This window comes from Portunus trituberculatus, chromosome 46 (genome assembly GCF_017591435.1).
Source record: "Portunus trituberculatus isolate SZX2019 chromosome 46, ASM1759143v1, whole genome shotgun sequence".
Lineage (NCBI taxonomy): Eukaryota > Metazoa > Arthropoda > Malacostraca > Decapoda > Portunidae > Portunus > Portunus trituberculatus.
Window position 1 is genome coordinate 10,386,444 of NC_059300.1, and position 27,614 is coordinate 10,414,057.

Below are 27,614 nucleotides of genomic sequence, written 5' to 3' on the forward strand. Positions count from 1 at the left end.
CGGTTTTGTGGGAAGGGGAAGAGACGGGTGTAAGGGAAGGAGGATCCGCCGCGCGATACCGTCTTGCCTGACAAATAGGGTTGTCTTTTGTTGAATTTTATCTCTCTCTTCACTTCCTCGAGACGGCGGCGGCGGCGGCGGCATCTTAAGTTTGTGGTGTCGCCGCACAGAAAGGAGAAGAAAGAATAAGAGAAGGAGCTGAAGGAGGAAAAGAAAGAGGTGGATGAGGAACAGAAGGAAGAAGAAAATAAGATCTTGACACTCTCTCTCTCTCTCTCTCTCTCTCTCTCTCTCTCTGATTCATTATTTAAACTAGACATGTTTTTACTGTGTGTCTCCAAGTGACGTGTGTGTGTGTGTGTGTGTGTGTGTGTGTGTGAAACGAGAATATTGGTGACAGTCAAGAGGACGATGATAATGGTACCAAAACGAGAACGAGGACAAGAGAAATGGTTGTAGTGGTTGTTGTTATTGTTTTTTATTATTATTATTATTATTATTATTATTATTAGTAGTAGTAGTAGTAGTAGTTGTAGTAGTAGTAGTAATGGTAGTAGTAGTAGTAGTAGTGATGCTGGTGGTGGTGATGGTGCTGTTGGTTGATGTTGTTGTTGTTGTTATTGTTATTGTTGTTCATGGTGCTACTGGGTGTGGTATTGTTGCTGGTGGTGGTATTGTTGCTCACTGGAGAATAGAGCATCATTGGCTATTCTTCCACCAAATGTCCCGAACTTTGGCCCCTAAATAAAGTGAAAGAAGTCAACACACCACCGCCAGACCTCACTATGGATCTATTTACCCCCTACTCTCTCTCAAAAAAAAAAAAAAAAAAAAAAAAAGTAAGAAAAACTGAAGATCCCTTTTGGCGCTAACACACACACACGCGCGCGCGCGGAAGACAGGCGTAGTTCGGGGGGCGAGAGACGCCAGGAGCAGTCCGCGAGCTCCACCTTGTTTCTGAATTTGGGCCTCCGCTCTGTTGACAGTCGGCGATGTTGACGCAGCCCGGCAGAGTCTATTTGGACGCGGGATTGCGAAAGGCGATATAGAAGGTCAGGCCGGTAAGGGACGAAAAGGAAAATAATAAAGACTGATAATTACACCGATTCCGCGAAGGCTTCGTTTTGGGGACGGGAAGGACGCAACAGCGGACAGTGAAGAGATAAGGGCGAGGCTGCCTTGTCACCCCCGAGGACAGTGTGTGAGTTTGGCGTAGCGATGTTAGGAGTGCTGGCGTCAAGGGGTGGTCAGCGGTGACTAGAGTGACTGGAGTACCGGAAGGAGGAAAAAGGGAGAGTGACGCGGTATGACAAAGCGAAGGAAATACAATATATGTAGTGTGATTTTTCCGCGTATGATCAAGAGCCGGAGGGAAATGTTGAGGTGATTTTGAGGAAGGGTAAGTAATTCTTTGGAAAAATGACGCTATGAAGGCAAAGAAAATGGAGAAAAGAAATGCATGTTGACACAAAGTATTTGCCCTGTTTTGCGGCCAGCAATGTATGATTCATAACTGTCACGATTCACTTATACCATTTCCTTATTGCTATGTATGCCTCTTATGTGTGTGTGTGTGTGAATTTGGTTCTCGTTCTTTTATTCATGAATTCATTTGTTGTGCGCATGAGGTGTCTATTTGTTTCCTTATTCATTAAGTATTAGTCGGTTTATATATCAATTCATGTGTTTGCAATGTAATAAGGGAGAAAATTGACACTTTTATCTATTGCTTTTTTTTCATACCATGTGGGCTTTTCACGGGAATTTATGGGTTGAAGGCGATACTTTTTTGGGGTACCTCCTATCTCAAAGCCCACCCGCTAGGAAACCATTGCCCCGAGTGAGGAAGCCCAAGCTACACTCCGACCGTGGAAAGGATTCGAACCCGTGCGTTTGAAGACCCCTCGGACCCCAAAGCGCGCATGGTTCCACTGTGCCACGGCGGCCCGCTCATTAGTGCACGGGAATGGATTTTGCAAACAGCTTTGTCCTTGCGAACTTAACAGCATTACTACTTAACCATTTTTGCATGTTACTTATCATTTTGGTTTTCTTTTGATAATTCTCTCTCTCTCTCTCTCTCTCCCAATGAAATTGTAGAAAAATTGTTATTTCGAAGGATTTTTATTGATATTTGCTGTTTTGATACATTTATATCTTCATGGCTCTTTGATCACTGAGACAAGAGTTTAGAAGGGTTACTAAAATATCCTTCAGATGTCTTCAGCCTCCATGCCACTGATCCTCAGTTGTATGTATAGTGACAGGTCACTTATCCTGTTAGGTTTTGCTTTTCTTGCTCCTATCTGGAGGACAGTATGCCTTAATAGACGTATTGCATGCCATGTATCTCTTCCAAGCTGCCACTCCTGCCATCTCTCTCTCTCTCTCTCTCTCTGAAGGCAATCTCTATCCATCCAACACCACTACTTAAGTCTACATTATTTCATACAAAACTGTAAGGCTATTGAAACTCAGTTGATGAAGGTTTATCTTTATTAACAATAGATGTTTGATGCAAAGAGGTGAATGATGTATGGGAAATAGAACTCATTTTGAGCAAGCTTAAAAAGGATATCATTTGGAAAAAATACAAAATTACTTTATTTATAACATCACATGTGCAGCAGCCATATTCTATTATACTCTCTTATCATCCTCACGTTAAATTAGTTATAATACACATAGAAATTTCCATAACCTCATTTAGACACAGTGATTGATGACGAGGCCACTTTACTCACAGTGTCTAGACTCATACACTTACATGTGCATGTTGTGACTGGGCACTCACTGTGTTCCCTGGAAAAAGAAAAAGAAAATGTTGTAATGTGTAACAAGATTGGTGAACATAAGAGACAAGGATTTGGAAAGGAATATACATGATACATTCTAGAAGTTGACATTCTCTTAGTAAGAAAGAGAATATTTGTTTTAGCAGTCTCATTTAAGAAAGGAGTTATCAGCATCTATAAAAATAAATATATAGACTATGTCCACAAGCTGAACGGTCAGAAGTTACTTATTATGGCTTCTCCTCTTGTTGCTATTCTTTTAATAATGGTTTGGGACATAATGACCCTGTCTATAAGAGAGAGAGAGAGAGAGAGAGAGAGAGAGAGAGAGAGAGAGAGAGAGAGAGAGAGAGAGAGAGAGAGAGAGAGAGAGAGAGAGAGAGAGAGAGAGAGAGAGAGAGAGAGAGAGAGAGATTTAGAATGAAGTATGTGTGTGTGTGTGTGTGTGTGTGTGTGTGTGTGTGTGTGTGTGTGTGTGTGTGTGTGTGTGTGTGTGTGTGTGTGTGTGTGTGTGTGTGTGTGTGTAATTCACCTCGGTCGTCTGCTGGTCACCCAGCCAGTCTTTCCCATTACGGAGCGAGCTCAGAGTTCATAGACCGATCTTCAGGTAGGACTGAGAGCACAACACACTTCATACACTGGGAAAGCGAGGCCACAACCCCTCGAGTTACATCCCACTTATTTACTGCTAGGTGAACAGGGGCCACACATTAAGAGGCTTGCCCATTTGCCTCACCGCTTCCCGGGACTTGAACCTGGCCCTCTCGATTGTGAGTCGAGCTTGCTAACCACTACACTATGTGTGTGTGTGTGTGTGTGTGTGTGTGTGTGTGTGTGTGTGTGTGTGTGTGTGTGTGTGTGTGTGTGTGTGTGTGTGTGTGTGTGTGTGTGTGGATTGGATCATCCTAATAATCTTTAATCAAACATGTTTTGTAATACTTACTTGAACCACTCCATGAGGTGATGGGCATGTCCTCCATGACGGCAAGTCTGGCACCAAGTGAACCATGATGAGAAATGGCTTAGCTTCCTCCTGCTGGTAGATGCAGAGGCTGGTCCTTCCCCAGTATCTTCCTGTACTGAGGTCTTCTGGGTGGAGCTGTCCCATCCTGATGGGGTCCCCATGTGCACCAGACACAGTGAGCACCGAGGAAGTGGCTTGCGACAATTGGGACATGCCTGCATCTGTGTGTGGTACAGAATGGCATCATGGATCTCTTGAAATGACAAAGCCAATGTTGCTCTTGTTCAAACTTTTGACTTAGCACCTAAAATTAGTTAAAAAAAAAAGTCTGACAATGAAAGATTGACTTCTATTAATATTTTGTATTAACAATTAATTTTAATTTTGCTTTACTTATCCTGCTAAGGTGTGATCCATACCAATTTTGGTCACTTTGAGGGAGTCCACTTACAAACCTAAACATCCACACTTGCAGCACATGCATAAGGGAAGGCTATTCCTAGTCTATGACTTTTGATAGGATGCAGTCACAACTCCTCAACTTATATGGTCTCTATTCGCTGCAAGGCACACTAAGGCATCAACAAGTTATATGACAAATCTATTATTGTGCCTCATGCCACAAAATAACAAATGTCAAATGTCACTAAGCTTCCACAAGGTAATAGCATTATTAGTTAAAATGGCAATCATTATGACTTACTTTTTATAAAAAGCAAGCAAGAATCTCAGCACCTGATTTGGTTCTAAATTAGTGTGACACGTCACAAAGATGTTCAATGATTTACCTTTGATTTGTTGGAGGAGCCTGTGCCAAACCGGGCATAAGGATTCCTGGGTCGTCCAGCAGCCTGGATGTATGGAGTAATGCCCTTTTTGCAAAAGTTACAGGTAATGTAGATATGCTGGGGTGGTCTCTCAGCATGTTTGTTCTCGTTCATGATCACATCCAGCTGTGCTCGTTCATTCCAGAGACATAGACTGTCTAACAAGTTCCTATAGCTGTTGAAGAATTTTTTTATTAGTTGCTCTGTAGTTGTTTTTGTCATCAACACATCCAACAATAAATATTATTCAGAACTGCAAACTGAACCAATGCAGATTTATTAACTTCTCATTTTAAAAATGAAAGCTTTTTTTCCAAAAGAACTGCGTTTTTATATAAATAAAAATAACCATATTAGTATTATTTATAGGTGTGAACAAAGGTGTTTGACATGTCTGGCAGAATCAGATATACACTAGACATCTTTCATCAGATCACTGTTTCAAGAAACACATTCTCCAGTTATGTGCAGAGATTCATCTATCACAGCCTTTATGTAGATGTAAGAACCAAAAATGGTTCAGTTACATCAAAAGGTGAAAAGTAAATCTTCTAAAAGTACTTCTTTCATGTGTAAAAGATAGTGGCATTGAAAGTAACAGCCAAGAAACACATAACTTTCACTATGGAAGAAACACTAGCACACACCACACCTCTACTACCACCTCACCTCTGCACCCAGTGTGCCAAACGGGAGTCTTTGGCGATGGCATGTTGCAGGGTGTGGATAGTAACCAGAGCAACAGTCTGCACATCCCCTGTCAGATCAACGTAACGCTGCAGCAGGTCAATCCCCTCTGAACACAGACCTGTCAAGAAGGTAATGGTACTCTCTCTCTCTCTCTCTCTCTCTCTCTCTCTCTCTCTCTCTCTCCACACATTCTACAGAATCATAGTATCTTTGGCTTCAAGATGTTCATAGCTGACAAAGATTTTAATCAGTAACAACCATGTTCAAAGTCAATATGTTGACAACAAATGAATGCATGAAAACATCCTTTTTATAAAAGTGAAAATGAAGTATCCATATTGCAACTTCAATGGCAGTGATCATTTCAGTGGATAATTGTTTTTATTTTACATTTTTACTATTTTCTGGCATACTAAACTGGAGTTCTAATCCTTTACATAAAAAGAAAAAAACTAACTTGACAGTAAAAATGCTAATGATCAGCATGCTAAGGTTTTCAAGGCCACATACCTGTCAGCAAGATGCCATCCAAGTTCCCTTCCTCTGTGAGTCTTGTATTTAGCTTCTCCAGGAAGTCCATGAGACGGACATCACTCAAGTAAGTGCAAGCAAAGGCCACACGATCCTGAATTGCCATCTCTGCTTCTCCCTGCAGCCAACAACATAACTTTCAATTCTAAAGTACAATCCATATAACAACTTAACAACACTTTATTTTAAGCTGCCAATTGCCTCCTCTTCATTCTAATTTAAACTACTATCCCTGGCCTTCATACAACATGAAGCATGGCAAAGAAAAGTTGGAATTTTTTCGGAGGAAAAAATGAAACCAAACCAAAGCATTCATATAATTTAAGTCCTAGAAATAAAATTCATAGAAATGCTATTATACTATTACAGCATAGATTTCATTGAGTACTAACTGTAATGAAGCTAGATTCCACTCACCAGAACAGGGTCAAAGGAATCTGCATCATCAGTAAGAAAGGCAAACATGGCCCGCAGATATGGATCAGTCAGCTGGGAGCGCAGGCTGATGCAGGTCTCTCTCCACAACGCCTTCCTCTCCTCTGTGTATCCTGAAGAAACAATAAGAGAATTAGTTCAGTGAAGTTATATAAACTGTATGCATCTATGTAACTGAAGCACTTGTCACATTTTTATCTTCTCAAGGCTTTATACTCTAAACCAGAATTCCTGGTTAATTTCAGAACTTTAACTGATATCTATAGTATGGTCATTTTTTTTCATTCACTTAAGGAAATAAGTTTTCATCATACTGTACCAGCAAGAGCCATTGCAGTTGAATTAAGTTCTGGTGACTTCCTACTAACAGCACCTCGTTGTAAGATTTGCACAGCTTCTTTAATGCGCTGATTGAAAACTGCAGCTGCAGCAGCTCGTGTATGACTACCTGCTGCCTCCAGTTGGGCCAAGAAGCTTCCCAAAAGGCTTTCATTCTCAAACCCCCATGAACACAGCTCCAGGGCACGGCTACGTTCCTCACTCCTGTGATTGTATACCAGACATTAACAATATAATTTTCTTTCTTAAGTTAATAAGTGATAGGTGGAGGTTAGAAGATTAATGGCCACAGTCTTCACTATTTTGATACCCCCCATAAGTTTCTGAAGCTGTATAAAATCACCAAATAGTAAGCAGAGTGAATATGTAAATGTATCATGGGACTGATGGGGTTAATACAATTTTGGTGTAACTAGCACAAAATCTATCACACTTTTCCGTTCATTTCTTTTCCATGTTATCTCTCCAATATATCTAAAGTCATTGTTTAGCATCACTTGGTTATACATTTCCAGCCAGTCGAGTATCATCTTTCCATTGTCGTCCACTGCTTGTTTGTCTTTAAATCCCACATGGCCATTAAAATCACCCATAATCATTATTTTCCTCATGCCGCTATGTGCATGTCTAGTGCGTCACACACACATTTCTCTGCCAGTCACTGAGATAGAGATGCCAAGCACTTCAAGAAAGTAATGATTCACTTCCATTACCCAAAAAACACAGATTCTAGTTCAATGACCAATATTTGAGCATTACCTGTATGACAGGGTCACTTACGGTTGTGATATTTTATCTATTTTGCTAATAAAAACCAATTTAGAAGCAAGATTTCACCATGAAATTTTAATACAGTGTTGACAGCAACATATTCATATTTAAGAAGGAAAAACTTTTTCCATCATTTATCAGAAATAATTATGTTTAAAGCAAGCTAGCTGAACAAAAGGGATGATTGGAGCACTAAAACAGAAGTAATGGCCTTGCCACAGAGGTGAGGCAAAGAACACAGACCTGCCGAGATGTCAACCACTGACTTTGGGGTCACTGAACAGCACTGTTTTTATTTCCAATATTTCCTTACATTATATTATGGTTGAAAACATGATATAAGACAGGTCCTAAAATTTTTCTCTCCTAGGACTCCAAACCCAAGGCAAAGCAAAAAACAAAAAACTCATACTATGCGTATTCTAAAGTACGAGAAATTTACTTACCGGAATACTTTGGCAAACTGTTGCTTCTGACCTTCTTGTCCAATCCAGGGACGGTTAATGACATCAGAATTCAGGTTGCCAGCAGTTAAGAGACTCCTGCAACACCCATACTTAGCAAGTTAAAATTTTTTATACAAAATATTCAAATCCCACTCTGAATACTATAGCTTTAATCAATAGTTAATTAGTAATTAGTGGATTAAGAGACTTTTGCAGTGGCTATCTGAGCCATTCTCTTTTAAAGGGAATCTTAAAGAGGGAGATATTGAAAGTGAGTAGGTGAACATATACTGTTGCAATATATGAATTCAGCAAAAGAATAAATGGTACACAAGAAATTGTGATATACTGTCTTTTTTTTTCTTTCACTAATGTTATTTCTTCATCTGCAAAGCAATACAGCACTCACCAGACTCCATGGTACCTATATGGCACTCCTCCTGGCAGCTTGAAATTGCCAGTAGTGGCCAGACCCTTGGCTGCATCAAGCCATGTCCACAAATTGCGAAGGGATATGTCACCTGCCACCTCTCCATTCATGGCCAAATTGTCCACCTGATTGAAGAGGATAACTAAACTTCCTAGGCTTGTCACATACGTTTACAATTTAAGCAAGCCACTGTAGTCATGGAATATATTACAAACACTTGGTATCATGTATAACCATAAACAGCTAAATAAATGAAACATTGGAACCTCGATTCATGAATGTTTCTACTCCTGAACAAATCAGTTTACAAACCAATTTTTTTTTTTTACAATTTTTGCATCAGTTCACAAACAGTATTCTGGTGTGTAAGCACATAACAAACCCTCACAGCATGCAAGCATGCGATCACAAGCCGTGTTCTGGGCCGCCCGCCATAAACAGTTTGAGTATCATACACTAGCAAGTCTCTTGGGCATCAGGAGATCAATTAATTTGGATCATTGTTGTGTGGTTCACACACACACACACACACACACACACACACACACACACACACACACACACACACACACACACACACACTTTTTAGTACATGTCAGCATACAGATTGACACTCAAATACATTCTTAAAATAATTTTTATTTTTTCCATACTTACATGAAGACCATATTTCTTCTGTGCACGCATCATGATAGCCGTGAGAACATCATCATAATGTGCATACACAGGATGTGTACAGTCCACCTGCTGGAGGGTCTTCTTGCCATGGGTCCAGACAAGGGCACTTGTGGCTGACCAGTTCAAAGTGATCCTCTCTTGCACACTGTAGTCTACAAGCTTCCCTGGGTAGATCAGTGGCAGTATTAATACTCAAGTGCAAGTCAAAAGTAAATCACAGGACTTTTTACCTTCAGAAAAATTGAGATCCTGATCAAATTCGCTAAAAAAGTAAATATAAAATACCTGTGTATGAGGCAGTGAGAAGTCTGTTTTCATGTGTTGGGTGCCAAGAAAATGCAGAAATGAAAGTGGAAGCATCAGGTGTGATGGAGCGGGTTATGACAGCAGGCTCTTGGTCTTCTCCACCTCCTGTGTAGTGAAGGATGTCGTGGAGCCGGATCGAGGGACTGTCTCGACACAGTGAGGCCACCAATCCAACTCTGCAGGAAGCAGCAGAGTCAAAGGAAGAAAAGTCTTAACCACACAAAAAAAACATACAAGGGAGAGGTGACAAATGAATTGTATATTTCCTGAATTTAAAAATAAGTACATACTACTGTTAGGATGAAGCATCATGAACATTTTGTATTCAAAAGCAATGTCAGTTTGTGGGACAGAGGAAGAGAAAAATAAAGTCCTCAGAAGAGATTTTAAGGACCTAAACATGTTCAAATAATCATATCACTATGTAAGTCACAATTAACTAACAAACTCCCTTTTAAATTTAAATTGGTCACTCAAAATGATGATGATGGAAATGATAGTAGTGGTGAATGGTATGTTAAAAAGAGCTATGCAGAGAATCTCACCGTGAGGGGCACCAGGAAAGTTTAGTGACAGGTTTGTTGGCGTCAAGGTTCACTACTGGCCGTTCAATATTCCGTAAATCCCATATGGACACCTGCAACACCAATTGCTATTTGAGATTCATAACACTAATGTACTATTTCACTTCTTTTTCAGCAATTAGTCCAAATAAGAAAAGGATAGAATATTTCATAAAACTCATGATTATTCTACCAATGCACAAGAACTTGAAAGAATATACAAAATAAAAACTCAAGTTTATGGGGAGCAACAGAGACAGTTGGATCTCTTAAGGGAATGACAGACAACAGACCTAGAGGAAGACCAGGGATTGGAGGGAAAGATGCAGTCAGAGAGACTTTGGAGAAGCCTGACATGCCAGAAATGGACAGACTTAGAAAAGACCATACACTAAAAGACAGAATGGAAAGGAGAAAAAGGCTAGATTGACTGACAGAATTATTTTCTAACTGCCACAATTAGTAAAAAAAATACACAAAGCAAGAATAAAACCATAAAACCAACTCAAGTTCAACAGTATTTATAAGAAAATCTACTCACCTGACTCTCAAAAAAGGAGGCAAATCTATGCTCATTGTGGATGTCGGTGCAGATCCCATACACAGCCTTTGTGTTGGTGGAGGCACACATCTTGTTCTCTGAACCAATAGTTACAGTGTTTTATGATAACAATGAGTAAAAGTAAAATAAAACATGGCTTGAACCAAGTTAAATAGAATGCAGATTTCATAGTCAGGTCAAATAGATAGAGCACATACCTCTGAGATCAAATAACCTGATCTGCTTGTTGTTCATGCCAGCCATCAGGGTTCTGGCTGTGTGTAGGGAGAAGGCCACGCTGTGTGCTGTCTCTGCATTCCCATACTCCATCCATGGTTTAAGCACATCTCTGCACCAAAATATCACACCTCAGTTTGGTATGAAAATCACAAAAGAACCAGTATAATAAATAATAAAACTAGTATAATAACACAAGTGAACAACTCTTTTAATATAAACACTACTAACCCTGAGATGGAGTTCCTTTGTTCGAAACTGTACGAAGGAGCCACACCAGGGCGCGTCACATCACACACAACGACTGAATGGTCAGTGCGCACCTTGTCCAGGCCGGCTGCCAACAGCTGTGGCTCCTGACTTGACCATGCCAGTGAGTTGACTGGACGGGCATGTTTGGGATCTAGGAGAACGACAGGTACCATCAATATTGCTAAGATACTTGCAGCACAGAACATTTCAATATAATCAGAAGTAATATGTGTGAGAAGAATTGGAATAATTAATTCTCTACAAACATGAAAGGATTTTAGCATGAAATTTCAATCTCTTCACTGTACTTGAGAAATGCATATAATAAATTCAACAAACATTATTCACAATATTTGTAAAATTCAAAGTATCATCAAAACATCACTGACCCAAAGCAAGATATTTGAATTTTACAAAGATGTATCAGATAGTCACAAACATCCAAACCACATATATAAACCTCACTAATACTATGATGAAGAGAAAAGGTTCAACAACTAGAGTGTCATTTCATTGCTTCAGCAAACATCTTTGAGTGTCAAGTATATTCTGGGAAAAAGGTCTTTCAAGGCTGCACAATATACATGCAATGTGACATGGAAGCCATACAAATTACCATCACTTACTGAATTCTTTGCCCTTAATGCCACGTGGATCAGTTAATTTGCTGAAGTTGGTGATGGCCACCTTGCCATTGGCCTGACCTACTGCCAGTAGCTGGTGGGTGGGGTCATTCTCCACAGCAGGGCACCAAGACACACACTTGATGTACTGTATGTCATTGTTGGTGGCCAGTAGGGATGCTACTGAGTGAGAACTTAAGCGTACTCCTGAAAGAAATTGCGGTCATTTAAAAGTAGCTTCTAAATAAAACAAGAATATAGTTACACTTTAAAAAAGTCAGAAACATAGCTCTTACTTTTTCTTAGTAAAGAGAGTAAGAAAATTCTGATTAGTGGCAATACAATTTCAACAAAATTTTTCTTGCATAAATTTTTACCTGAAGAAAATCTCAAGTTAGAATAAGGCATTAGTCATACCAACAAAAGGGAAATTAGAAATATAAAATATATATAGAATTGGAGCACTTAATTAATCTTGATGCACAGGCTGAAGCAACAAATTCCTGCAAGACTCACGTGGTGGCTGGATCGCCTCTGAGGGCACAGCATCCTGCACTTGGTAAAGCTGCAGGTCAGTGCCCCAGGTGAGGAACTGGTCCGGGGCAGCTGGTGACCACTGGACATCCACCCGCACACTGCTCATGGTCAACACTGCTTGCTGGACACACTACACATGGTGCCACACAGGATGGAGACAGCACATGATGGACACAGGTATGTACTTCTTGGAGTCACACTGACTGACTTCTACTGTCTTGTCATTTTCATTGTTGGACTGGAAAGTTGTATATAACACTGAACAATCTGTCTTAATTTTATTCATTAATATTTTCTTGGCTTCTTAAAATATATTTGGCGAGCTGATTGAATGTGAACCTGTTATATGAATATTAGAGACACTAGAACAATGTATTGCCTATGTGAACTAAAGATTTTCATAATATTCAGCATCTCATGGAAACTTTAGTAAATGACTTGTCATTCAAAGGAGCCATTCAGGTGAGATAATTCTAAATTGGGAGACTCAGTGCTCATACATTTTGAGTGCTAAATACTCTATGTATTCTTTCCAATACTAATAGAAAATCTAATATTTGTATGGAATCTTAGTTCTTATGGGTTTCCCTAGTAAACTGTTGCACAAATATAGAAGCCAGAGTGACTTGAGTGGGAGAGCTGGAGTGACTAGGGTGGAAGAGCCAGAGTGACTAGGTTGAGGGAGCCAGAGTGAGGGAGCTAGAGTGACTAAGGTGAGGGAGCCAGAATGGTTAGGGTGATGGAGCCAGAATGACTAGGATGGGGGAGCTGGAGTGACTAAGGTGAGAGAGCCAGAGAGACTAAGGTGAGGGAGCAGAGTGACTACGGTGGGGAAGCCAGAGTGACTAGGGTGGGGAGCCAAAGTGACTAGGGTGGGGAGCATGGATCACGATTTGAAAATAAACATTATATTCTGCCAAGAAGGAGAGACTCTGAGGTTGTTGTCCAGATGCAAAGACGTGACTTAAGTAAAAAAAAAAGATAAATAAATAAAATAAGATAAAAAAAAAGTAATGGAGAATGATGTAACACTAGAAGCACAGTAGTTAAATTATGCAAGTCGTTTACTGGTGTAGAGATTCAGTAACGGGATAAACGTGAATAGCTTTTATGCTGACTTGGCAGAAACTTCACAATTATTCGAGCAGAGGTGTTACGCCGGAGCAACACAAAACACTCTTCAGGCACTGCTCTAGGAAACTCAAGCAATGTGATTTTAGTAATTCTACCAAATCATTTTCTATGGACATTATATATTACACAAGCATTTATATCAGAACAAAACGTGACAAAAATACTACCCACTTCGCCCTTAGCAGTGCCTGGCAGCTCCTGTTTGTGTTGTGGGCAGGGGAGGGTCTCGTCTTGGCTCCCCGCACGCGCCCCAGTCAGCTGAGGGAGATAAGTCTTTGCCACGGCTCCGTCTACACTACACCTTCCCTCTGCCTGCCTGTCTTTTGTCTTACCAACTTCAGCCACGATGTAGACTAATGTCCATATATCAGCAAACCTAAAGCCGAGCGTCAATTCTTCTAACGCATTTGTAATGAGATGAATGAAGAGTTCCAAAGAAGTATAGTTTAGAATAGAAAAAAAAGTAAGAACAATAATCAAGAATCTACTCAAACAGTATAACTGATGAAAACATTAAATAACTACGGTAGGTAAAAGCATACAGTGGCTGCTAATACACAGACAATCATCAGTGTATCGTAGACTTTTCTCTTTAATGGAATATCGTTCACTTGCCAATAGTGAATAGATAAAGGGTAATTCAACTATCAATTTTACGTATTTATTTTTATAAAGGGGAGGAAAACAGTTTACAGTTTAGTATCCCCACAGTCACCTCGTCCTTGTTCTCTGTCATGCATGCAGACGCCCACTTTCTTCAATAGGAATTGTAAACACAAGGTGGAGTCGAAAAAGTGACTGTTGACAGTAAGTTATGAGTATTTGTCACATGATACATAGAATGTGTTGTATCAGTGAGCTACAGGAACATGGAAGGAAGCCTCGTTAATTCTTGTCTGCCTGGAGAGGACAGCTGTAGCCTTGGCCTGTGTCTCAGGGGTGAGGTGCAGTCACCATCACCACTGACAACCTGACATGATAGGAAAGGCGGTCATCTGCTCCTGATGATTTGTATATTGAAACTTGGAAATGGAGTGATTTAATACAAGTCTTGGTAGAACTGGAGTTTTGTACTGTATTTATTTTTTATTTTCTTTGTATTTTATTTAATTAATTAATTAATTAATTATTTATTTGTTGAAAAATAATTGTACCAACTAATAAATTGTATTGTACATTGTATATTACATATAATTTATATATTTTTGTCCAGCTACAACTTTGGGATCCTAACACTCGGCCTTCTCTCAATGAAGGGCTACAGTTCCATGAAGAACCCAATCTTGGATTTTTTAAATTTTTTTATTTTATCTATTCCTAATATTTTTAATGACTGTTTGAATAAAAAAAAGAGAGAGATTATGCTTTATTTTGAGAGCTGGACATTGTGGCATCAAGTTGTGACTTTGCAACTTTTTCGCACCACAAATTTTGAAGTCGTAAATGTTTTGAAAAAGGCAGACTAAACAAAGTCATACCACCAATTTTCCTCGGCTTTTGCTGCGACTTTTTATTTTCTTTTTTATTTATACCACGTGGGCTTTTCATGGGAATTTATGGGGTAAAGGGGATACTTTTTGGGTACCTCCTATCTCAAAGCCCACCTGCTAGGAAACCGTTGTCCCGAGTGAGGAAGCCCAACTTGTACTCGGACTGTGGACAAGATTCGAACCCGTGCGCTTAGAGACTCCTCGGATCCCAAAGCACACATGGTTCCACTGTACCACGGTGGCCCCAAAAGAAGGAACATAGAAAACTTTTATGAAATTGCCATGGCTGAAGGAGAAGATGGATCAGGAGGACATGGAGGAGGAGGAGGCGGAGGAGGAGGATCTGTAGATATTAGTTTAGGCTGTATTTTAACTAAGAAAAATAATGATAAATACTGCATATGTTTCTATGCCTTATAAAAGCATGTTTCTGTCATCATGTTAAAGTTTACTTTGTAATTAAGCAAAGTCATGCCAGGATGAAATGCTGTGATTACAAAGTTGCAAGTCACACTGGGTGATCCAAAGAAAAGAGTTGCAAAATTGCAAGTCACACCAGATCTGGTGACAAAGTTGCAAAGTCAAAGTTGCATATGAAAAATTAAAGTCATGCCCAGCTCTTGATTTTAATGTGTTATCAGTAATGTGAGATGAACTTCATTAGTATTTTTTAACATACTTATTTACTTGAAATTATAGTGCTCAAAATTAACTACCAATATACATTCAAAGTTGTATAATTTCCAGGTGCAAAATGCGGCGTCGAGCAGGAGTTGGTGCCATCCAGCGGCAGAAGATCCAGCAGGACAAATTCAAAGAGAAAGGAAGTGAAATACAGGAAAATCAACTAGAACAGGTATAAATTTTGATTTATGCATTTTGTTTATTATTTTATCATCACTATATCATTAGGAAAGTGAAAGATAGGTTCTATGTATGTTTTACTATAACACCATCAAGATAAAAGCCAGTCTGAGAAGGATCCCTATCCAAATTCCCTTAGGGCAGTGGTTCACAACCTTTTCTTGAGCGAGTACCACTTGAAGGCCCCGCACAGTCCCTGCTTACCACATGGTTCCAGAAAATTTCAGTTCCAGCAAATATCAATTAATCGTCAGTAGAACACACAAATGAACTAACAACAAGGAACACAACTCATTTTAATGTGAGGGATGCATCTGTTTTTTTTTTTTTTTTTCTCCACCAGCTGATTGATGGCAGGTTATCTTGAGTAAGGCAGTAATACTTTTTTCTAAGAAATGAATTGCTGATGTACCACCTGGATGGCCTTTGCTTACCACTAGTGGTATGCATACCACATATTGGGAACCACTGCCTTAGGGGCTGCACCATCTAATTATCTATCTAAGCTAACAAATATTTTGGATCCCGGAGTGCTTCTTTGCCTCATGGTTGAGTGAATGTCAGTGGATGTCCTCACTATTCTTGAAGGATGGCCAGGGTCTAGGTGTAGGGTGGTCATGGATACCCATGTGGACTTACCAGTAGTGTGAAGGTACAGTGAGAGGAGAGATTATAGTGTGGTAGAGGCCCACTAGTAGGCCTGGCAGTAGCCTTTCATGGTCCTTAATAACCTTGTGGTATCCACGTGGTTTCTGGTTTCACTCACCTTCCCTGGTCAGCCTCGCTTCGTACAAGGAATGTTTTCGCTTAACCTCTCTGCTGGCTGCTCCTCATGAGGGTGTTATGAATACATGATGGCCATTTGCCTGCACTGGGTGTTTGGGTGAGGTTCTCAGGTAACAAAGTGCACATCCTTCCTTACTGCATGTCAGAATCAAAGAGGCTCTAGGTGGTGGCTTGGATTGCAAGGCCAGGATATGAACATAATTCTGCACCCACCTGGTGGCTGCTGACTGGCCACAATTCTGATCTGTGCTACTTAGTCAGTGGGAATGCATCCTGTTCAATACTTTAATTTTCTAAACCTAACAGATATCTTCCTCTGCCTATCTTTGGCATAATTTTTGTACAATATTCTTGATTCAATGAGTTACCTGGCCATTCTAAGTGAATGTCTTCTAATGCTTATTTTTCAAAACACCAAGGAGGCAAGTGGGTCACTCGTGAGAGATTTTCAGTGAGAACTACTTATTATGAAATCCTCTCTCTTAAATATAAAGAAATGCAATAGATAAAACACAGTGACTATTGCAATTTGAATAGTATTGTAACTAATGACAAATGTGAATCTTATCACTGTTATTTTTCTTGTATAGAATAATTTTCTTCTTGCACATCTTGGCTCCTATAGGTTCCTATTTTTCTTTCTATAGGCAGTCACTGGAAGAACTGAAGTAAACTATATTATATTAATGAGCTTATCTTTTCTTCCAGATGACTCTTCAGATGGAGAAGTTTCGGGAGCATTTGGAAGATTTCGCAGCAAAACACAAAAATGAAATTAAGAAAAATCCACAATTCAGGAAACAGTTCCAGGAGATGTGTGCTTCTATTGGAGTTGATCCGCTGGCATCAGGCAAAGGTAAGCGCAGTCTTTACAAGTCATCTGTTCTCTAAAGTCTGTCAATTCTGTGATTGCAGCTGGATTTCAAGCTCTGTTTAAGGTTGTCACTGATTCAATAAGAACTTGAAATAACTTTTCACTTGCTTAGATTAAAACTGGCATTTCCACACTACAAATTGTACTTCTATTCCTTGTAATTAATTTATTTCACATATTGAAGTCAATCTTCCTCTTAAACCTCTCAAACCAATGCAGATGACTCATGCATCAAACTGTTTTATGTCAGTTAAGAATACTATACACATCTATTTGTGCTTCTAGTTAACCTCTGTCTTTAGTTTTCAAGGCATGTTTTATTTACATTTGGTTCATATGTGTCTCATATTTTCTGAAAATCATTTATGATTTTGAGGAGTGATTTTGCTTTATGGAGAAGAAAATCTTGTTTTCATTCTTCTTTTTTTGTTTGTGTCATTTGTCAGCTGAAGCACAGCACTATTGTGCACATTGAAGTATGTAACTGAGGGAGTGTTCTGTCTTTTTGAGAATTCTGGTTTTTACACATCTTAAAAGAAAGTACCAAAGAAAAGATGTTGGTGAAATATTGTTATAACAATGAAAATAATTCTGAATAGTGAAAAATATTTTATGGCTCCATGTCCTCAGCAGTTTTTTTTTAGAATATATAATATATTCTCAAAAAAAGTAAATAAGAATTAGTATATTATACTAATTTTTATTTTTTCATGGTCAAACTAAATATTTGATGAATACCTGGTTTTTATATTTATAAATGTTATCATACTTCATGCTGTTCATTCATATTAAAAAAAGTTCAAGGTAAAACATATATTTTATTATAAATATTTACATAGGAAGAACCAGCTGTACAGTGATAAGGAGCAAAGCTTTTGGCAGACAAAAACATACATATATACTTTATTATAGATATTTACAAAGAAAAACTCTGTACAGTGACATGGAGCAAAGCTTTAGGCAGGACAAGGAAGACTCTAGATGCACAATGCAAAATATACACGCCAACCTAAGCTATATTTACATGGAGATACTATATCATGAACACATGACTTACACAGCAATAGTGAGAGGTAGTTTATGCTATCATGAGGAGAAATTCTATCATTATATCACCAATGACTGTAATCTCTCAGCTGCACAATAGAAGAGTATGAAGTACAGGTAGCCTATCTTAGGGTATATGTATGTATGCATTGTTCAAGGACATTCTGAATGCAGGACATAGATCTCTTGGAATGAGGTTTACATTATTGATAGATTAGTATTTCTTTGGCCCTTTTCTTATTATTATACACAGCAGGAAAACTTCAGTAAGATGTAATAGATTCTTCTGAATATTTACAATAAACACCTTCAAAATCTTCTAGCTTAGTAAGATCCACTGTTTAGGAAAGGATTCTACATCATTATCTGAGTTATTATTTACTGATAGCACATCTGAATATCATGCAACAGTATATATATGTATATATTTTGCATTTGGGCAGCTATAACAATCTGGCACTTTTTCCTAAACCATAATATTATTACTTATGACTCAGACTATTGTACCTTCAAGACCATTTCCATAGACCTCAGATGAGACTTCAAGACCATTGACGTATGCCTCAGATGAGATTGGAATGTTTAATGGGAGAGGCACTGCTACTGGGGATGATCTGGGCACATCATATCTTTCCATGGGATCTGTGGTCATGGCATCCCCATCAGAATTCCCAGACCCAACCCTTGAGTAGCCAGGACCAGGGTTGGCAACTGTCTCAGGTGTGGGGCTGGCGGGCACCAAGCCACACTGGCCCACACGGGAATAGGGAGGTGCCTGTTCACTGCTTGAAGTTACAGATGCCTTGATATTTTGTCTTGGCAATGTATGCTGAGAAAGAACATTAGTGGAATCAAAAACTGGATGAGCCTGAATCATCTCACCCTCAGGAGTTTTCTTAGGAACAAGATATCCTTCACAGTCCTGTAGAAGGTTGGTGTAGGTTGGGTTGATTGCCTCTGGCATTTTCTCCATCTTGTTTAGCTCCTCAAATTTTTCCTTGATTTCTTCATAAATATGATCAGTATAGAAGGAGGAATCTCGATGGGTGAAATCATCCTTTGGCAAAGTACTTGGGTCATACGAAGGATTATCTAATACATTGTGTGGGCCTAGGGAGGCTCTGCTCAACACGGTACTGCTGCTTGCTGAGCGAGCACGACCTATGGGCAGAGTGGATAGGGTGGAGAGTGTGGTCCTGGAAGATACAGAGGACCTGAGGCTGGGTGGTGGTATCATGACGTAACTTCCTGCGCTGCTATTAGATCCTGTCATGTCCAGGTACTGATTGTAGCAGTCTGGGTCCTTACTCTTGGCAGGGCTGGACTTTATTGACTCCACAGCCAGGACAGATGCTGCTGTTAAATCTGTGTTTGGGAAAGTCTTGTGTGGTAAGCGATTGAGGCTACTTTGTGGTGATGCCTGCAAGATCTTGTGAGTCTCATCTGATACAGCTGCCACCCTCCGATAGAGGCAAGTGAATAGAAGGATAACAAGGACTAGGAGGATGATGGAGGTGAACACCAGAACAATCACCAGTACACTTGAGGAATCTTCAGTTGGGGCCACAAGAGGTTCACCTCCTGCAATACAAGAGAATGTTGTATTAGAAAGCTACATATCTTGTGGCCAGTGCTTGTTGTTGTTTTTAACATAGCAAAGGATGAGACCAGGGAGAAACCAACTCTTACCGTGGCTATGATCAGAAGGATAAGGCAGATCTGTGATGTGAAGATGACGGAGTGGTCCTTGCAACTCCTCTTCTTGGCCTGCCACTTGTACAACACATCGCCAATCACCCTCATCTTCATGCTGCACTTTGCCTACTAGCAAGGAGCATTGGCCTTCCTTCAAATCTCCTTCCAGTCTATAATCTCCAACAGATGTGTCAAATTTATTAAGCTGTTCTTCCTCTGTAAAAAGCAGAAATTAAAAGTTTTGCTATCATTAGACATGCTTAGATATGTCTGCTTATGTCTGTTATATGTCTACACATGAATAGTATTTGTCATTATTTCTATGGATGACACTTACCTTGTGACACATTGAAGGATGATCCACTGGGCATGACCCAAGTGCAGGAGGTCAGAGGCTTGTTGACTTTACAGTTGAGTGTTACAGACTCTTCCAGCTTTGTGTTTTGAATGTGGTCATTTGGAGAAGACTCAAAGCTCACCTCCTCCAGTGCAGTTCCAGCCTGTTTATGGAAGAAGCATTAATGGTTAATGATGAAATTCTGATCATAATCTCATAAAAGCTAAGAAGTATTACCATGACTGTACAAACACATGATCATTGCTCAGTCTTACCTCATCCTTGTCATCATGGTGGCGGCTTTGTCTGGGGGTGGAAACAGTGAGGTCACCTGGTGGTCTCCAGTCAGGTCTTTCTGCTCCTGTAGATGGTAAACCATTAATAAGATTGGTTAGTGGTTGGCCATTGAATTTAATTACTTGTTTGTTATTATCCAAGACTTTGTCAACAATGATTCACTTGTTTCACATGTCAAAATACAATCCAGAAACTCACTGGTGACAACTCTGAGAACAACAGGATGTGTCTTGAGGGTATTTGGGGAATGGAACTGGATGGCCTCACACAGCCATTGGCCCTCCTGGATCTTACGCACCTGTGAAAAAAAAATCAAGGATTAAATCATATATCTTGTAGTTTGTGCTAATTATATATTACCTTATGGCACATTTGCATTGATGATTGCTTTGAAGGGAGCAGGCTTTCCTTAGTTTGAGGTGACCATTGAATATTCAGTGGTTTGTGCAGTGTAAGGCAGTTGTTACTTATCATTCCTACCGTCTTTAGCCTTATGGAGCAGTCACGTTGTTGGGCAGGTTTGAAGTCCTTCACTAGTAATGGTGAGGATTTTTTATCAAAGAAGTCAAGTCCCAGCTCAAGAAAGTACCAGCGACATGCATGCACCTCGCTTTTCACCTGCAGGAGGAAAAATGCCATGTTACTGCCAGCAACATTTCTTTGAAACACATTGCATCATATTTTCAGTAGGACCAACATTTTAGAAAGAAAAACATTGCCATGAATTAATCAAATGCATTGTTTCCACTTTTTACTTTACGATTTTATCACAGTGTGTGTGTGTGTTAGTGAGGGGGAGAAGTTAACTGTTTATTACATAAAAAAAAGAATGTCTAGTGTGGAGGCGAGATTTAGGGGGGGTGTGGGCGAACAGAGGCATCCATACCAAACACTTGAGGATGGCCTGCTCTCCCTCAGGCACGGTGGTGTTGGTGGGGTGAAGGCGGAATTCGGAGGCGGACGAAGGTTCACCGCGTAACTGGCAATGCGTCAGCCCTGCAAACCACGCTGGAAAAGAAACATACATATATAATATTACCTGCCCTGTATTAATCTCGATACTCCTCTTACTTAAAAATTTATCCTTATAAGGGATATTACTCGCTTGTATTTCTTCAGTATGTTTTTATTTTGCTGTAGAGACCAGTTGTGATAAACACATAGTTGACGAAAACAACTAAATCCTGCAGTCACAAGCGTACATTTTCTCGTGGTTTAACTTGTAGATCAAGTTAACAGCCACCGTCACCCAGCACCATTCATCCGCGAAAGGCATGTGAAATCTTAGAGGTTCACACACACACACACACACACACACGTACGTGCGGCGGTAAAGAGATCGTGGTGTAAGTGGGTAGCGGTGCGGGGGGCTGAGTCAGCGAGGCTCAGGTGAGTAAGAGGTAGTGTATGCAGCCTTCCGGTATAGAGGTGCCCGAGGGAGGGCTGCTGGTGCCGCCACTTTTTCCAGCAGCATCACCTGTGTATTCATGAAGCATCTACTGCATGATGCTGAGGCTTCATGCTGATGGGCTTCTCATGGGGAGCGAATCGCTTTAGCCTTAAATGTTATGCTGCGAATGACAATCTTCTCATGTAAATGTAGAAGCGCGTTTTTGTCAAGTCAGTTTACAGGTTTCAGTGCGGTTAGTTGAACAAGCTTACTGTATTTCTGGTTTGGTTTGAATTGAATATGACGAGTTGATTAATTCGGCGTTCTTACAGCTATACGTGTTGTTATTACTGCAGTGTAGCTGCCTACATGCCAGCGTTTATAATAATTTTAACGCAGGTAGCATTGTTGTTTGCTGGAGAACTTACTCTTTGTGCATGTCATCTACGATATACTCGTATATTATATTACGTGCACGCGTATGTATTTCACTGTGGGGTGAACTGGTTTGCATGCCCAGTGGATGACGCATTGGTGACGGTGAGTCATGCCACGCAGCTTCTCAGGGCTCAGGCAGTAACACTGACCTTCTCCCACGACCTCACGGGAATACTGAAACCACTACAGCATCAACATACATCATGCACACAAACCCAATTTCTTTTTACCTCCCTACCCCAGCTGGAAGGACAATATATCCTGACTCACAAAACCTGCCGTAAAAAAATTCTCATCCCTCCCTTTCTCCCATGAGCGTGCCACCACAGCGCTGCCAGACGCTCAGTTGTGGTACTTGCGTCGCTGCGGGCTGCGGGCTCGTGAGGTTGATTACTGCCTAATCTTTAAACTTCTGCCACGTGCGACGATGATGATAAGAAAGATACACTTAAACGCTAAATTGCCTCTGAATATTGAGTGTTCTGAGAGAAAATGTGCAATAGAGATGTATGAACACTCAAACACATACCCTATTCTATTCCTCTTAGCTAGGTTATATGATCACTCGAAGGCCATTCATGAGAGGGAGCTTCCTAAATATCCACACACGCTAGATATGTTGAGTGTCTCGTGTATGTGAGCACCAGACAATGGAGTACATGGAGCGCCTCGACCTGGACTCTGCTCCTCTCCAGTCCAGGAATTTCCGCCGCGGAAGTTGACTAACTCAGATTGAGAAAAGTGGAGGAGAGACTTGAGGGGAGGGTGGTGGTGGTGGTGGTGGAAGAAGGAAGGGTGGTGTGTCGCATGGGGTTTTATAAATATTGACAAAAAAGTGCCTCGTTAGTTTACTTGCTCATCGTTATCGTGGTGTGGGATCCATTTGTCGTTGCTTCATGCCACGTGCTCACCTGTACAACCTTGGCCAGCAGCTCATTAACATTCTTCAGTTACTTTCACAGTTCAGTGTTTTTCCTCAAACAATCTAACTTGCTGACAGTCTTAATCCTGAAAATTGGTGGATTCTTATCAGATTCTCAACACAGTGAAAGTGAATATGGTATATTTCTTAGCCTCTTAGCACATACTTGTTCACCTCATCTCTTCACCATCAAGTCACCCTTACCAACCTTTTCACTCATCCATCCTATTCTGTAATCTTGCTTAAGTTTTCTCTGTACATAAACCTATTCCATTATTATTATTATTATTATTATTGTTGTTGTTGTTGTTGTTGTTGTTGTTGTTGTTGTTGTTGGTGGTGGTGGTGGTGGTGATGATGATGGTGATGATGATGATGGCGGTGTTGTTGTTTTTGTTGTATTGTCTTCACTTGTTACGTACTACTGCCTACTCTTCATAACCTCACTTTTTTTTTTTTTTTTTTTTTTTTTACCAGATCCTGTCGTAATCTCTCCTCCCTTTCCTCATCGTCCCACCCCTCTCTTCACCCCCTTCACCCTCCTGCTGCAACACCTGATCGATCCTGCACGGTGCATTGTGGGTACCTCCTCCTCCTCCTCGTCACCCTCTTTTTCCCTGCACCACTGCACCTCCACGGTCCCCTCCAGGACTATATACCTTAATGATTAATTGTGATATATTTTTCCTGCCCCAGTTTAGAATGTCACTCACGTTTATGTAAATTCTGTATCTACGTATGTCTTTTTTTTTTTTTTCTTGTAATCTTTGCCCACATTATTGTTTCGTGAATTTGTTTATGGTCTACGTTGTTGTGATCGTCGTTGTTCTGTTCGTCTCACCGGTCATGCAGTATTTATTCCGCGTGGTTTGCATGACCTCACCGCGCCACTCCTGTTCATGAAATCAGTTCATAGAAGACACCTCACATGGCAGTTTCTGGGAGGGTGTTTGTTAATTTGGTTTTTGTATTTTTTTTTTTTTTTTTTTTTTTTCATTTCCTGACTGCACAGTTACACGACGCTGTGATTTAGATGTGTAGAGTGTTGTGGTTTCTTTATACTTTCTTTCGTCATCTACACACACACACACACACACACACACACACACACACACACACACACACACACACACACACAAGTCAAAGCAACATAAAAGAAAGAAAAAGAAAAGAGAAGAAGGAAGATGCGAAGTCGTTTTGTACCGACAGTGGAAGAGATTCAGTAGTGGGCGGATCCAGTCATCATCTGTACACTTGGATGCCCTCCAGTCCAGGCGAATGATGGCGCCAGACACACACACACACACACACACACACACACACAGTCTCCTCTCTGGATCCACTTTTCACTCTTAATGGTGGATGACTTCATTTCCTCTTTCTTCAGAACTAATTTTTCCCTCTAGCAACTTTACTGTCTCCTACATTTACCTACATTTACATTTGCCAGTTGTTTTCTGATCGACAGCCAATCCCCCGGTACCCTCTCCACCACACAAGCTCTCTTTAGCCACTGTTCGGACGTCGATGGTCTTAATAGCACCAGTGGGACCTCATGAGCCCCAAGTCCAGGTGCGTGAAGGTAGTATTGATTGAGCTGCTGACCTGGTGCCGTGTTTTGTTGTACTTGAGGTGGCTGGCATGGGCCCAATCTCACCATGACCTTGGAATAATAACGTTCCCGACAACGCCCACCTGGTATTTCGCGTGCAGATTAGTGCAGTGACCTTGGAGTTTCTTTCCTGTTACGTACGCGCCTGTCTGAATACCTACATTCATATACCGTCGCCATGATGCGTGTTGTCCTGCGTGGGTGTGGGACGGGAAGGCTCCTGTTGCCGTGTCTTGACAAACAGTGCGTCTGTCCGGCTGGCTGGCCCCCCTGCTGCAGACATCCGGGCGCCGCCAAATGAGGACATACGTTTGATTTTCCTCCATCTTTCCCTGGCATTCCACCCACAGCTGTTCTTGCTTTTTCCTAATTATAAACTTTCTCATTTCTCTCTCTATTTTTCCTAGTGTGTGTTGTTTCAAAAAGGTTCTTCTTGTCTGGTCTTTACGTTGATCCATATTGTATTTCCTGCACGCCTGTTAAAGCATCTACAGGAAATGTATGAAAGTACTCGTATATATCGTTTTTAATTCTCAGGGACTGGCAATTGAGTGGACATTTTTTGGTATTGTTTTCTTTTTAGGTCAGTGGCCTTATTAGATTAAGACTTTTATGACTCGGGTATTGTCAAGTTTCCAGTGGTATAGCGGTGAGGAAGACTGGTCGATAAGTAAACAGTGGGCTGACTCTGTACCACTGCAGGGCTTCGATTTTAGCATTACTGTGTTATTATTCACCTATTTTTACATCATTGGACCAAGCTCCTCATAACAGTTTTCCTCCACTGTAAATAAATTGTCTTTCCTTTAAATTCATGGGTATATTATTTTGCACTTAGCCTTTCTTCCGGCAGTGCATTCAGTGTTACTTATGATAATGGTTTTACCTTATACGACTGAATGAGGAAGATGTGCAGCTTTGAATTATTGCATGGAGGAAGAGGAAGATACTTAAGTTCATTGATAGTTTCTAAATGCCATGGCGGTGCTGGGTGCGGGGTAGAGAAGAGGACAGGGCTGTGGGCCAGGACGAGGAAGTAGCTGCCGGAACGAGGAAGGTCAAGTGGGGTGTATCGTGTCCCCGAGAGCCTTTAAATGGCGTGGAGGTGTACTACTGCAGGCACGTCCAATGGAGGCTGCCCAGGCACGTGGCGGAACAGGAAAAAGAATACCAGGAACGAGTTTGGCGTGCTCCATGTTGCTGGAGTTAGATGCGTGAGGTAAATGAATTAATGAAGGCTGATTCGAAGATTAGAAAAAAGAATGAATGTCACTTGAAAGATAGGAGGAAATATGTAAATAATAGGAGGTAAACTAAGAATAGAGGTAAATGTAAACCTGTTTTTTAATGCCGGTTTAGGAAATCATATAAAGGACAACAGTATGCCGTTATAAAGAGGGAAGTAAGTAAACGGATGCTTTAAACAACGGAAATGAGATGATGAGTACACCTTCAAAGATAAACGCAAGTACGTAAATACCGTTTTAAAGATGGAAGTAAAATAATGACCTTGTAAAGTGTTGAACTCGCTGAAATGTTTAGTCTGACTGCGACTTATTTTTTTTCCCTGTGTGTGATAACTTCGTAAATTTTATCTATAAAGAGGCACGTTTAAATAGTCTCTCTCTCTCTCTCTCTCTCTCTCTCTCTCTCTCTCTCTCTCTCTCTCTCTCTCTCTCTCTCTCTCTCTCTCTCTCTCTCTCAGGAGCAGCACTTACGCTATTTTTATCCTGTCATCGACTATTTCAAGTGCTATACGCTCGTCTCATCTGCGTATACAAGATAGCTTTGTTCACTGAAGAGAGAGAGAGAGAGAGAGAGAGAGAGAGAGAGAGAGAGAGAGAGAGACAGGCAGGTGTGGTAGGTTTCGAGCAACAGGACCTCCAGATTAGCACGCTACACCTTACGGAGAAATCCTTGTACTCGTATACCAACAAACAGTGACGTCACGGGAGGGAGAGGCGAGAGTGCGGATTGGACAAACGGCACTGTGACGTCAAAAGTAAGAGAGAGTTGGCCAATCGGGTCTCACCGCCGGATGAAGTCACCGCCGTAGATGCTGTGAAAGGATGTTGTTTTGTTTTCACAGCACGTTCTCTCTCTCGCTCGCGCTTTGACGGAATGGTTATAATTGGAGTACGACAAAGAGCGATAGCCTTGGATGTACTGAAGATTCATGGCTGAAATACTCATGTTTGCTTAATCTTTCCATCTCCCGACCTTCCCTTCCCTGACCCGGATTCATAGGAAAACTGAGACACATTAGATCAACACGTAGGCTGAGGGAGTGGGTGTCAGGGGCGCTAGGAGGCCATTTGCAGGCTCTGGGTTCGCATCGCATACCTAACTGCATACCTTGTTTAGAAAGTTATGTTCCTGTACGCCACTGATGAATACGCAGTTACATTTCTTTCCTAGTGTAAGTTTTTATTTATTTATTATTTTTTTCTAGTCCACATTATCGTTTTGGTGTATTGAGCACGTGTTGTTTTTGTCTTTTGTCTCGTATTTCGTGTATTTTCGTTGCATGGTGCGTTTCTTTCGGTTCTTTGCCTTTTTTATGGTGTGTTTGTAAATAGTGAGTCGTGTGTGTGTGTGTGTGTGTGTGTGTGTGTGTTTTGGTTAGACTGGTGTGGTGTTTATGAAATTCTAAAGTTCCATGTACTTGCATCAGCAGGTGCTTGGTGCTTAGGTGTTCTTGAGATATAGTGATTGCCGGTGTACATACAAAAGACCTCGAAGAAGCGTGAAGGAATGCGCCTG

The 27,614-nt window shown here is 40.7% G+C and overlaps 3 protein-coding genes across 5 annotated transcripts in view; 1 reads left to right on the plus strand and 2 right to left on the minus strand.

Moving 5' to 3' along the window:
• Positions 1–2,482: 2,482 nt before the first annotated feature.
• Positions 2,483–13,423, minus strand: LOC123520268 (GATOR complex protein MIOS-A-like). Of its 2 annotated transcripts, none has more exons than XM_045282409.1 (18): positions 13,271–13,423; positions 11,945–12,203; positions 11,432–11,635; positions 10,785–10,956; positions 10,535–10,665; positions 10,317–10,414; positions 9,758–9,849; positions 9,192–9,388; positions 8,886–9,070; positions 8,208–8,353; positions 7,799–7,894; positions 6,562–6,785; positions 6,225–6,355; positions 5,787–5,925; positions 5,256–5,394; positions 4,548–4,761; positions 3,739–3,980; positions 2,483–2,802 (listed from the first exon to the last, which is right to left on the minus strand). In XM_045282409.1, the coding sequence occupies exons 2-18, from the start codon at positions 12,069–12,071 to the stop codon at positions 2,703–2,705; spliced, it is 2,637 nt and encodes an 878-aa protein (XP_045138344.1). In that variant the 5' UTR covers positions 12,072–12,203; positions 13,271–13,423; the 3' UTR covers positions 2,483–2,702. The 2 variants fall into 2 exon arrangements, with proteins under 2 accessions (XP_045138344.1, XP_045138345.1); XM_045282410.1 differs by having other exon boundaries at positions 11,945–12,129; positions 13,271–13,419.
• A 354-nt stretch (positions 13,424–13,777) lies between these two features.
• LOC123520271 (vacuolar-sorting protein SNF8-like) overlaps positions 13,778–27,614 on the plus strand; it is a 33,568-nt gene continuing 19,731 nt past the window's right edge. Inside the window, exons 1-3 of one of the 2 annotated variants that reach the window (XM_045282412.1) lie at positions 13,778–13,906; positions 15,337–15,445; positions 16,948–17,095. In XM_045282412.1, the coding sequence (XP_045138347.1) occupies positions 15,344–15,445; positions 16,948–17,095 (250 nt within the window). In that variant the 5' untranslated portion in view covers positions 13,778–13,906; positions 15,337–15,343. Of the gene's footprint in view, positions 13,914–15,336; positions 15,446–16,947; positions 17,096–27,614 lie in introns of both variants that reach the window. The other variant, XM_045282413.1, reaches the window with a different exon arrangement.
• LOC123520269 overlaps positions 17,919–27,614 on the minus strand; it is a 10,966-nt gene continuing 1,270 nt past the window's right edge. Inside the window, exons 2-8 of the mRNA XM_045282411.1 lie at positions 21,376–21,497; positions 20,970–21,107; positions 20,688–20,787; positions 20,468–20,553; positions 20,193–20,355; positions 19,850–20,071; positions 17,919–19,741 (exon numbers count right to left, since the gene is read on the minus strand). Coding sequence (XP_045138346.1) covers positions 18,654–19,741; positions 19,850–20,071; positions 20,193–20,355; positions 20,468–20,553; positions 20,688–20,787; positions 20,970–21,107; positions 21,376–21,497 — 1,919 coding nt within the window. The 3' untranslated portion in view covers positions 17,919–18,653. The remainder of the gene's footprint in view (positions 19,742–19,849; positions 20,072–20,192; positions 20,356–20,467; positions 20,554–20,687; positions 20,788–20,969; positions 21,108–21,375; positions 21,498–27,614) is intronic.

What these genes read in the sequence shown, in the direction of transcription:
- LOC123520268 (XM_045282409.1), bottom strand. Translation starts at nt 12,071, where the DNA reads ATGAGCAGTGTGCGGGTGGATGTCCAGTGGTCACCAGCTGCCCCGGAC. An exon ending in GGATGGCATCTTGCTGACAG is followed by an intron (nt 5,395 to 5,786) that starts GTATGTGGCCTT and finishes CCTTCTTGACAG; the next exon opens with GTCTGTGTTCAGAGGGGATT. An exon ending in TTGGCACACTGGGTGCAGAG is followed by an intron (nt 4,762 to 5,255) that starts GTGAGGTGGTAG and finishes ATTCTTCAACAG; the next exon opens with CTATAGGAACTTGTTAGACA.